The sequence below is a fragment of the Talpa europaea genome (genome assembly GCF_964194135.1).
Source record: "Talpa europaea genome assembly, chromosome: X".
Lineage (NCBI taxonomy): Eukaryota > Metazoa > Chordata > Mammalia > Eulipotyphla > Talpidae > Talpa > Talpa europaea.
Window position 1 is genome coordinate 23,149,733 of NC_140081.1, and position 12,221 is coordinate 23,161,953.

The following is a 12,221-nucleotide window of genomic DNA, read 5'->3' on the forward strand; positions in this document are numbered from 1 at the left end:
GGCACTTTCTATTTAACCAATTTGGTTGTCCCCTAGCCTCACAGAGCACGTGTGTCAGAAGATAACGTGGCATATAAGAAATCATAGCCAGTATTTCTTTTGAAAATGCCTTTTTATGAACTACCTTAGAGGGTTTCTGGTACCACAGGTTATTTGTGTCTGCACCAACATGCATGGTTTCAGCAAAAGAATAAGAGCAGGATAAAAGGGTGGAGAAAATGGATCAACCTGCTTGTTCACCTACATTCGGGGTCAGCAAACTATGCCCCACAGGTCAAATCCCCCCATTGCCTTGCCTGTTTTTGTAAATTGTTTTGTTGGAACACAGCCATGCTAACTCGTTTCTGTTTTGTCTGTGACTGCTTTTGCACTCCAGCAAGAGTTGCGTATTTGCAATAGAGACCATGACGTGCAAAGCCTAAAATATTTACTCTTTGTAAATACTTTACAGAAAATATTTGCCAACCTTTCATCTACATAAGTACAAAACTTCCTTGAATGATTTTGATGAAAATATTTAATGTACAATATATTTAGACAACCTCTCAAGCAAAAACCAAAACCAGGTCAAACCAACCACAAAACAAAACAAAACAAAACAAAACAAAACAAAACACCAAAAACCAGATTTGGAGTAATTGGATAAATTTTGTAGAATTGTTAGAAAAATAAATGGTAGTGCTTTAAAAAAAAAAAAAACAAGTTTTCTTAACTAGTAATGGCAGGATATCTTGGGGCCTTTCATAAATTTATTCAGCATTTACTATGTATAGAATTCTGTAACTCTGGGGCCTCCTCGGTGGTGCAGCGGTTGAGCACTGGGTTGCGAAGCTGCCCACGGCCTCTGCGGCGCCGGTTCAATCCCCGGCTGCTCCACGGCCACCGGAGGAGGGTCCCACATGGCGCGCAGACCTCTCCTGCCGCCCGCTACTCCCCTCAGCAGTGTACTTTGGTCCTTCTGCCTGCTCTGCTCCCTGCTCTGGCTCTGGTGAATTCTCTCACCCTCCCGCGCTTCTGACTGTACCCAGTGCATGTATAAACAAAACAAGCAAACAAACCAGCAAACAAATAAATAAAGCATGCCTCTATTAAAAAAATAAAATAAAATTCTGTAACTCATAAATGTATGAATTAGGGAAAGATAGTGGATTCCACAGGGCCTCCTCTGTAATTCGCTCATTCTGGGACCCTCTTATTTCCATTGAGAGACACTGAAATTTGGTAAATGCTTCTGGTTTCATACAAGCCCCTCCACAGAACTGATTTCCCTCTGAACTTTCATTTTATTGACTCAGCATTTAGCATGTGCTGGTGTTTTGTTGTTGTCTTTAAAAACTTTAAGCTTGATTTTATTCAAGCAACCTTTTTTGTTATTTTCTCACATATTTGAGAAAACAGATAAGCACATTTAAGAAAATAGTCAAAAGCCTATAATTTGACTGCCTAAAGAGAACAATTCTCAATATTTTGTTGTATATCCTAACATTTTTATAGGTAAACTGTTTCTCCAAGGAAAAGAAGCCCGATTTGCACTATTTGCTGATTTCTGTAATATAAATATTTCCATCATGGTCTATTTCAAGCTACTCGTTATTTAACAACTAGCTTATACAATGCCTTATTACTTAGCAGTCTCTTGAGTCGGTATGAACCAGCGCAAGCACTCCACTGTTTATGTGTGTATGTGATTTGTATACATTTTATTTTTACAAAAATAAAATTTTATGTGTGTGTATGCATGTATATATATATATATATATATATGCACATATATTTCAATGTTACTTACTCCCTTCATTTACCAAGTATGGTAAACATTTTTATGTATCAGTAGTATACCATAAGTTTTAAGGATTGGATATTTCACTGTTTTTTTTTTAATCATTGTTTTATTTGGGGACCTTTCAAGTATTCCCAGAATTTTGTTACTACAAATAATGGTATGATTTAAATTCTTGCAGTAGAAATTCTTTATGAGTTCATATTTAAGAAATATTTTATAAACTGAAGGTGCTCTATAAATATTAGTTTGTTATTTATTATCCTTATTATGTATATGTCCCATTTTTTCCATTTAGATTGTGAGCACCTCCAAATAAGGTGGATGATCAGCTGTCTTTGCATTCCCCACAGCACTTATAAAGTTATGTGTAAATTACTACATTATGTAGGAATGTAGCAAAGTGTGTCGGCATTCATCACATATTTGAAAATAAAGCAATAGTCAGTTTATTCTGTTTTCAAACCCTTGTTGTGGTCAGTGGTCTCACTGTGTGATGTTGTTAGAACTTTACAGTCCTCAATCATAGAGTCAAGTTTTTCCTCAGAGCAAATTCAGTTGGATCAGCTGGGCATGAACTTATAACCTGAACTTCATTAACTTCATTATTTTCAACTGAGCAAATTGGTCCAGACTGTTCTACATATTTTCATACAACCTATAAATATATGCATGTTTCCCTAGTAAAACATAGCAGACAAACCCGTCACACACACACACAGTCACAGCTATGTACTTTCTTTCTCCCAGGAACAAAGGTTATAGTCACAAAATATGTCCATTTTTTATTCACCGGAGAGACTCCTACATTTCCTCTCTTGCATCAAGTCTTATTATTTCAAATTATAAATATATTCACTGCCATAGTTGCCTCAGGGTGCAAGTACAAAGTGAACATTCAATAGAATAAATGAAGCCATAAAATCTCCAGGCAGCACTATAAGGCTGTTATAAAAATGCATGTTTGAGACCAAATAAGACATCAGTGTAAAGAAAAAATAATAACAGTACAAAACTCAACAAAGCAAAAACAGACAATTACAAATCAGAGGCATCCTGCAGGGGAGGAGGAGGGAGAGGGATCAGAGGGAGGGAGAGAGGAGCACAGGGGACTGCGGTGATGGTGCACAGGTGCCTTGGGGAAGGAAATTCCATGGGGACTCAACCTGAGGGGGTGTGGGGAAGCAAATATTGTTTAAAAAAATAAAAAATTATATAAAAGTGCATGTTTGGGGGAAAATGTCTTTTAACAATTTTGAAACCTAAGGCCACAAACCTCTTATTCCTAGGAATGACCTGTTTTCCTCAGCATCTTATGAAAATTTTCAAACATACATAAGATAACTTGAATGAATTGTACAGTGACCACCCAAGTACATGCCATCTAGACTCTATAATTATATTTTATTTCACACATTTATCCATCCCTCTATTGATCCATTAATCCGTTTGTGTGTGTGCTTCAAAGAAAATTGCACATATTAGTATTCTTCCTCCCTTCAGTACCCATATCATTACCTGGAGATGAAAATCCAATTTAAAAAGGCCTAGAAAGGTAACTGGTTAAAGCACCTTCCCTGGCTTGAAATTCCATAAAAAAAGACATGTCTGGCAGGTTTGCGGGCATGATTGACTTTAATCATATACTACATGGCTTAAGAGAACAGAGAGATAGATAACATTGAAGCCTTCCAGAGGAATGCGAGGTAATAAGATATTTCGCAGGGGGATCTCCCAACCGTGGTTGATGCTTCAATAATGATTTGTGGCATCTATTGAATGTGGAATAAATATATCATTATTAAATACATTGTAAGTCTATATATTTTTAAGTATTAATATATGTACAGCTATAATGTATACACCCTAGACAAACATACTATATTAGCTTCATAACAATGGGGCAAAATAGGTATCATCACTACTTTATAATTGAGGGAAAAGATTCAGGGGATAAATGACTTGCCCAGTACTACACAGTTAATAAGTATCAGGAAAGGGGAACTGAACACATTTCTGTGGCTTTGAAACTTGAGGCTCTTTCCATTCTCTACTTGGTTTCCTTGCCTCAATGGCGTTTGGTGTCACCTCTCAATTTGCTTCTCACTCAGTTTCCACTGGCCTGTTGGGGGTCCGCAAAAGGACTTCGTGTTCAGAAAAGCTCCTTGGAGTGGGTAATTTTAGAGAGGGTATAGTCCAGAGTTGCCAGTTAAAGTTTTGAGAATTAGGCTAAGTACAAGCAGAGAAAAGTAACTGAGAAAGGACAGTATCTTGTCAGCCTCTGACTATCATGACTTGCTGATTTATTTCCAGGTGTTTTGAAGTCTTCTGCATCTACTTTCAGTCAGGCAGCAGCGAAGAGCCTTATGTCAGTATCACCAAGAGGCGGCAAATACCCAAAAATGGCCTCTCAGAGGAGGTTGAGAAGGAGGTGGGCCAGGCAGAGGGCAAGCTGTTTGCCCATCGATCTGCATTCAGTCGAGCATCAGTGATCCAGGCTTTCCTGGGCTCAGCCCCCCAGCTGACCCTGCAGCTGTATATAAGCGTCTTGCAGCAGGATGTCACCATCGGAAGATGTATGTATATTTTCATTTCTACTGACATATGGGGATCAAAAAGGGAAGCAAAATATAAAGTTTATTTTGTTTTAGATGTAATTCATTCACATGTGCATTCAGTCCTGAGTCTGTGGTCCATAGTGCTTACTGAATGTAGTGGCACCCTTGTTCTCTAAGATTTGTAACTGGAATGGACATTGACCATTGTGAGTCCTCTGTGTGCCCCTATACCCTTTTCTCAGTTCATCGTTTTTCCAGGCGGCAGGGACACAGTGAGAGATCATAGCTGGTGATGACCTATTTGATTTTTACTTGTAGAGCCAGTGTTTTTTATTCTCAGGTTTTTTATTGTTCAGAATATGGCAAATGATAGCCCATGGACCCAATCAGGCACTGCTTGTAATTGAAATACAACCATGGCCTTTCATTTATTGTCTGTCTGCTTTTGTGATACAATAGCAGAGTTGAGTAGCTGCCACAGAGAGCATGTGATCCACAAAGCCTAAAATCTTTACTATCTGACTCTTTGCTGCAAAAGTTTGCCAGCCCTCATTATAGATTTTCAAATAGAATTCCATTCAGGAAAATAAACCTATCTCATAAAATGTTATTGTGACAAGTAATATCTGTGAGGCCCCCACCCTCCCAGGAATCTGGAAGTATAGGCCCTCTGAGATTCAAACAATCAATCAAGTGTATACACACACACACACACACACACACACACACTTATAAAGAAGAGGGCATGGCCCACTTAAAAATAAAGATGACTGTTTTTTTTTTTTCAAGTGAAACATTATATAAAGGAATAAAATTATAACTGGTCTAGCAGAAGCAGAAGTGAGAAGCTCAGTGGGCAGACCCCTGGTGCATGTAAGGATCCCAGAACTCCATAGAATATAGTTTGAAAACCTTTGAACTAGAATTCTCTAAGACTTTGAATTCTCTAAGAACCCTGTAGTACTAATAATACATGTATTATTAGTACTACAGGGTTCTTAGAGAATAATTAGTGAATAATTAGTGAATAATTCACACTGAATTACATTTCTTTATTTTTTTTAAATTTTTTTTAATAGAGGCATGTTATTTATTAATTAATTAATTTGTTTATTTATTTGTTTTGTTTATACATGCACTGGGTACAGTCACAAGCACGGGAGGGTGAGAGAATTCACCAGAGCCAGAGCGGGGAGCAGAGCAGGCAGAAGGACCGAAGTACACTGCTGAGGGGAGCAGCGGGCAGCAGGAGAGGTCTGTGCGCCATGTGGGACCCTCCTCTGGTGGCCGCGGAGCAGCCGGGGATCAAACCGGGGCCGCAGAAGCTGCGGGCAGCTTTGCAACCCAGCACTCAACCGCTGCGCCACCGGGGAGGCCCTGAATTACATTTCTTTAAATAAATGGATTGCTTCTATTTTCAAGGAAGAAATACCTGAGGAGGTTCTCTTTATGCTTGTGCTTCTGTTAGACCAGTTATAATTTTATTCCTTTATATAATGTTTCACTTGAAAAAAAAAAAAAAGAATTCTGCTACTTAAAATCATCAGACAGTCACTGTACACCCTCATTTTACCAATAAAAATTATAGGCTCCCATGATGTAAATCCTTGACCATGAAGATGCTGTTTGGCCTCACTGTCTTCTCAAGTGTGACTCTTCACAAAATTAAGGAAACTGATCTTACTTGAGAGTAATAAGGCTCTGTTGGAGTTTTAAGTCTCTGTTGAAAATAACTGAGTGAATGTTCCAAGCTTAGATCTAGTGTACAAGGGACAAATATTAGTTGTTTCAGAAAAAAGAAATACTTGGCTTCTTTGATAAATTTGATAATTCAAGTAAGTTTGAAAAGAAAAATTGAAAGAGAGAGAGAGGGAGAAATAGGGAAAGAACTTTTTGTTTTGAGCAATATGGCTACATTTGGGGCTGATGACCACAAACCTATTTTTCCATCAAGCCATTAAAATATGCAAGTTTGCTTTTTACCTAATACCATGTGGAAAATAAACATTTGATAATAATTGTTTTAAAAAATAAAGACGACTGCCATTTACAAAGGTCTTGATTAATCCTAGTTCTGCTTCAACATGTCTGAGAAAGGATTCCCTCCCCTAGAAGGGTTAAGGTAATTATAAATGGACTATAGGCTAGGATGTGTCACAAGATGGTGAATTTTATAAATGTTGTGCGTATTCTGACTGCTCCACCATCCAGCTGTTCCGCATTCTCTCGCCTCCTTGGCACCCCCATTCCCTGAGATACAATAATACTGAAATTACTCCACTTAATAACCCTACAATGGCATTTTAGTGTTTCAGTGAAAGGGAGAGTCACATGTCTCTTTAAATCAAAAACTAAATATGATTAAGCCATATGATTATGGGGAGCGCATGTTGAACGCCAAGATAGATCAAAAGCTGGGCCTCTTGTGACAAGCAGTTAATCAAGTTATGAATGCCAAGGAAAAGTTCTGGAGGGAAATTCAAAGTGCTATTGCAGTGAACACATGAAAGATAAGAAAGTAAACAGCCCTGTTGATATGGAGAAAGTTTTAGTGGTGTGAAGAGAAGATGCAGCCTACCACAGCATTCCCTTAAGCCTAATACAGGCAAGGTCCCAATGCTCTTCAATTGTATGAAAACTGAGAGAGGCAAGGAAGCTGCACAAGAAAATTTTGAAGCCAGCTGAAGATCGTTCATGAAGCTTAAGGAAAGAAGTTATCTCCATAACAATAAAATTGCAAGGTGAAAAAGCAAGTGCTGATGGAGAAGCTGCAGCAAGTTATCCAGAAGATCTAGCTAAGCTTATCAATAAAGTGGTTACACTAAACAGATTTTCAGTGCAGATGAAACAGCCTTATATTAGAAGAAGGTGCCCTCCAGGGCTTACGTAGGTAGAGAGAAGTCCATGCCTGGCTTCAAAAGTTCAAATTACAAACTGACTTTCCTGTTAGGGGCTAATGAAACTGGTTACTTGAAGTTGAAGCCAGTACTCATTTATCATTCTGAAAATCCTAGGACACTTAAGAATTATGCTAAATCTACTCTGCCTGTGCTCTATAAATGGAACAACAGAGCCTGGATGACAGCACATGTCTTTCCAAAATGGTTTACTGACTATTTTAAGCCCTCTGGTGAGAACCTACTGCTCAGAAAAAAAGACTTTTTCCAAAATATGACTGCTTATTGACAATATACAGGGTTACCCAAGAGCTCTAATGGACATGTACAAGATATATGTTGTTTTCATGCCTGCTAACACATCATCATTCTGCAGCTCATGGGTAAAAGAGTCATTTAAATTTTCATGTTTTTTTATTGAATAAATACATTTCATAAGGCTATAACTATCATAGACAGTGATTCATCTGATAGACACACGCAAAGTAAATTGCAAACCTTCTCAAAAGGATTCACCATTCTAGATACCATCAAGAACACTTGTGATGCGTGGGAAGAGGTCAAAATGTCAACATTAACACAAGTTTGGAAGAAGTTGATTCCATACCTCCTGAATGACTTTGAATTCAAAACTTTAGGGGAGGAAATAACTACAGATATGATAAAAATAGCAAAAGAACTACAATTAGAATTGGAGCCTGAAGATGGGACTCAATTTCCTGTGATCTCATGATAAAACTTGAATGGATAAGAAGTTATTGCTGACAATGAACAAAGAAAGTAGTTTCTTGAGATGGAATGTACTTCTGGTGAAGATGTTGTGAACACTGTTGAAATGACAAGAGATTTAGAATATTACATAAACTCAGTTTAACAAGCCGTGACTGGGTTTGAGAGGATTGACTCCAATTTTGAAAGAAGTTATACTATATATGAAATACTCTCAAACAGCAGTGCATACTACACAGAAGTCATTCATGAAGTGAAGAGTCAGTTGCAGCAAGCTTCATTGTTGTCGTATTTGAAGAAATTTCCATAGCCACCCCAGCCTTCAGCATCCACTGCTCTGATCAGTCAGCAACCATCATCATCAAGGCTAGACCCTCCACCAGCAAAACGATTAGGATTCACTGAAGGTTCAGATGATAGTTTGAAGTTTTAACAATAAATTATTATTTTTAATTAAGATATGTGCTTTTTTTTTAGCTATGATGTTATTGCACACCTGATAGACTACAGTACCGTGTAAAACATAACTTGTATGTGTTGGAAAACCAAAAAATTCATTGTGACTCATTTCATTGTGATATTCACTTTATTGTAATGGTCTGGAACCAAACCTGCGATATCCCCACGGTGTTCCTATATTTCTTTTTTTTTTTTTTAAAATCAGGGGACTCTAAATGATTGTTATCATTATCAAAGTTTGGGAACACTAGATTAGACTAATCTTCACTAGCCGAGGGGTGGGCCCCTTTCCACCCAGAACAAAATTGTATTTTCCTAAGATATAAGAGCAGGAAGGAATTTTGAGTAGACAGCTAACAGTATCTTTCATACCATGTAAAGGAAGTTGAGACCAATAGAAATTAGATGTTATTGACAGGAGGACATCAAGCCCATTCAAAAATTAAAGTCTATAACCATCTTCCCTCTGCTTCTGTGCTCACTGAGCAGACATTGATGAATTTGGCCCTGGGAGAGATTGGCCTTGGAGAGAGAAGGCAGAGCCAGCAATGTGGTCCACTGGAGAGGTTTTTTTTTAATTGAAATATAATTCATATAACATAAAACACTATTTGTAAGTGTAAGTGTACAATTCAGTGGACTTTAGGATAGTCACAGTGATACAATTATCACCACTATCTAATTTTAGAACATTTTTATTACATCAAAAAGATATTTCATACTTGCTAGCAGTCACTTCTCATTTCCCCTCCTCCAGCCTCTGACAATCACTAGTCTGCTCTCTGTCTCTATTGATTTGCCCGCTGTACATATTTAATATAAATGGAAACATACACTGTTGCAGAGTTTTATTGCTCGTAGTCAGTGAATAATGGACTCTGTCTCTGAGCTTAAATCTTGGTAAGTTTGGCTATCCAGAGACTCCTGGGTCCAATTAGCGTTCAGCAGTGCATGAGCAAGTCTCTGGATTTTGGTGTGGCTGAGGTCCAAGTGAGCAAATCAAGCTTAATATGCTCCATAGAGCCTCCCCTGGTGGCGCAGCGGTTGAGCGCTGGGTTGTGAGGCTGCCCACAGCCTCTGCAGCACCAGTTCGATCCCAGGCCACTGGCGAGGGTCCCACAAAAAAAAAAAAAATGCTCCATAAAGGCCCCCTGCAGCCTGACATTTCGCCTCTCTGGACTCCAAACTGCCTTTCTCTTCCACTTACAGTAGTTATGCTGGTAGTAATAATGACTTTCTCCAACCCTTGCTTTTTGGTAGACAAAGCTTCGTGATAGACACCATTGTGTTTCATTTTCACAGCATCCCTGTGAAGAGCATAAGATTCCTTCTATCTTACTAAAGCAGGAAATTGTACTCACCGTCCACCAAAGGAGACAGAATTTGGATTAAATTTATATGAATTCATTCATGAACTCAATGACTATCAAATAGGTTCTATATTCCTGAAGCTGTGTTGGGCTCTGAGTATAAAGTAGTGAATAAGATGGACAGTCTGCAATTTGCAGCAACATGGATGTTCCTGGAAGGGGTCATGCTCAGTGAAATAAGCCCGAAAGAAAAAGAAAAATCCCAGATGGTCTCACTCCTAGCAGGAATTTAGAAAACCTAAATAAGGGACCAGGAAAAAGACTAATTATAATAAAGTAAAAATCTAAATCAACAAGCAACTATAAACCAGAGACACACTACGGGGGGTGCAGGAAAAGGAGGAATTGGGGTCAAAATAAGGGGGGGTGGGAATTGTATGGGGACTATAACCAAGATGAAAATGCACACATTGTGCAAAAATGAAAAATGATGTAAAAAATATATAAAATAAAATAAAATAATTTTTAAAAACTTCAAAAAAAAAAAGATAGACAGTCCCCTGTCTTTTCAAACAAATAGGAAATAGTCATATATTTATTTTATTTCAGATAAATCTTGCAAAGTGAAATTTCTGTGTGAGGGTATATTGGGTGAATCTAACAAAGTCCGAGAGATGAGAGAAAAATTCCTAGAGGAACTTAAGTTTAAACCAAAACCTGGTAGATGAAAAGTGAAGAAAAAAAATGGGAAAGAGCAGTCCAGGACCTTTATCCCAAAGGTCATGGGAAGGCATCGATGAGTATTAAGCAACACAGTGTCACAATCAGCTTAGCTTTAGAAACTTATTACTCTGAAAAATGGATTGGAGAGAAACAGGGAGGCCAGTTACTGGGCTGCCACAGTTTTCAAGGTGAAAATTATAATGCCTTAGGCTGGAATAGTAGGAATTAATTATTGTAGCATTATTCATGAAGCAGATGTAGAAAGATGAAATTATTGAGTGGGGTGGTGAGCAGAGGGAGATGTCAAAAAATGACTCCCCCTTTCCTGATATGGGTAGCTGTAGTCATGGATCCTCATTTTTTTTTAAAAAAGATTTATTTATTTATTTATTTATTTATTTATTTATTTATTTATTTATTTATACAAGCATTGGGTTCAGTCAGAAGCGAGGGAGGGTGAGAGAATTCACCAGAGTCAGAGCGGGGAGCAGAGCAGGCAGAAGGACCGAGGTACACTGCTGAGGGGAGCAGCGGGCGGCAGGAGAGGTCTGCGCACCATGTGGGACCCTCACCCGGTGGCCAGGGATCAAACTGGTGCTGCAGAGGCTGCGGGCAGCTTCTCAACCCAGCGCTCAACCGCTGCGCTACCAGGGAGGCCCAATGGATCCTCATTTGTATTGATCCTAGAGGAGCAGATGTGTGGGGTATGTTTTTACTTTTATTTTCACACATTTTTCCTAAATGAGCACATTTTCAAGATTTTCTCTAACTCATGAGAGAACCAGCATATGTTAAAATCAGCAAAAAGAGAGTCCAAAGAATAGACACAGATATTAACGAGGGATATTGAAATGAATGTGTAAATGAAGGTGAAACTGGTTTTAGTATGGCACAAGGAGGGATAATTGTACCTCTGCTGTACAAGGCATTGTGCGTGTCTATCAGTGGCCAACAGCTTAAAAGGGAGTTACGACAGCTCAAAGATAGCACGAGGCTAAAGTCAGATAACCTAGAGTAGTGTCTCCTAAAGATGGAGCAGTGTTTCCATTGAAACATTCATTTTTTTGTAGACTGTTAAAGTAGAATGAGTTCCCTCAGAAAGAGGGTTCAGTCTGTTGACTGGGTATCAGCCACAAACATATCTAGACCAGTCCTGATCAGGGCCGCATGGACACCAATGACATCATAAAAACAGTGTTGTCACAAAGATAGCCTGACCAATGAAGACTGGAGTATGAGGGTATGGTAGGCAGGAATTAGATGCCCAGGCCAGTGGGATAATCAAAAACATGTCAACCCTAGGAAGTGGATTCTCTCCAGTTCCGTAAAAGCCAGGCTGAAGTTCCCCATCAGCCCCATGGGCCGACTTCTACGAGGGCGTCACTATATCGAGCGCCTGAACTCACCCATGCCGGTTTTCCTCGATGGGATGGTAGACTTCCTGACAAACAGTATCGTGGAGATGGTGACCAGGGAGGCGCAAAATAGCCGCAAGATGCTGGTCAAAACAGAAGTCATGGAGAAGGCAATGGACAACAGTTGGCACCACTGCCGCTCCCTGAAGAAAGACACCCATTCTCAGGGTCAGGTGCCCCAACTCTGGAAGAAGAGAATGAAAGTCCCAAAGGAGCCCTCATCAGCAGCCTCGTCTAGTGCCCCAGTTACCCGTAGATGAGGATGGCCTGGTCTTCTGGCATTAGCACGTACTATTAAGGTGCTTAAAATCTATGAACTGGCTCTTGACTCCTCTGTTTCGTCGTTTTCC

The 12,221-nt window shown here is 39.1% G+C and overlaps 1 protein-coding gene across 1 annotated transcript in view; it reads left to right on the plus strand.

The window, feature by feature from the left end:
- Positions 1 to 12,221, plus strand: part of XK (X-linked Kx blood group antigen, Kell and VPS13A binding protein) — a gene marked incomplete at both ends in the record, with an annotated part of 46,636 nt that overhangs the window by 3,732 nt on the left and 30,683 nt on the right. Inside the window, one exon of the mRNA XM_084258896.1 lies at positions 4,094 to 4,356. Within this exon, the coding sequence (XP_084115022.1) occupies positions 4,094 to 4,356 (263 nt within the window). The remainder of the gene's footprint in view (positions 1 to 4,093; positions 4,357 to 12,221) is intronic.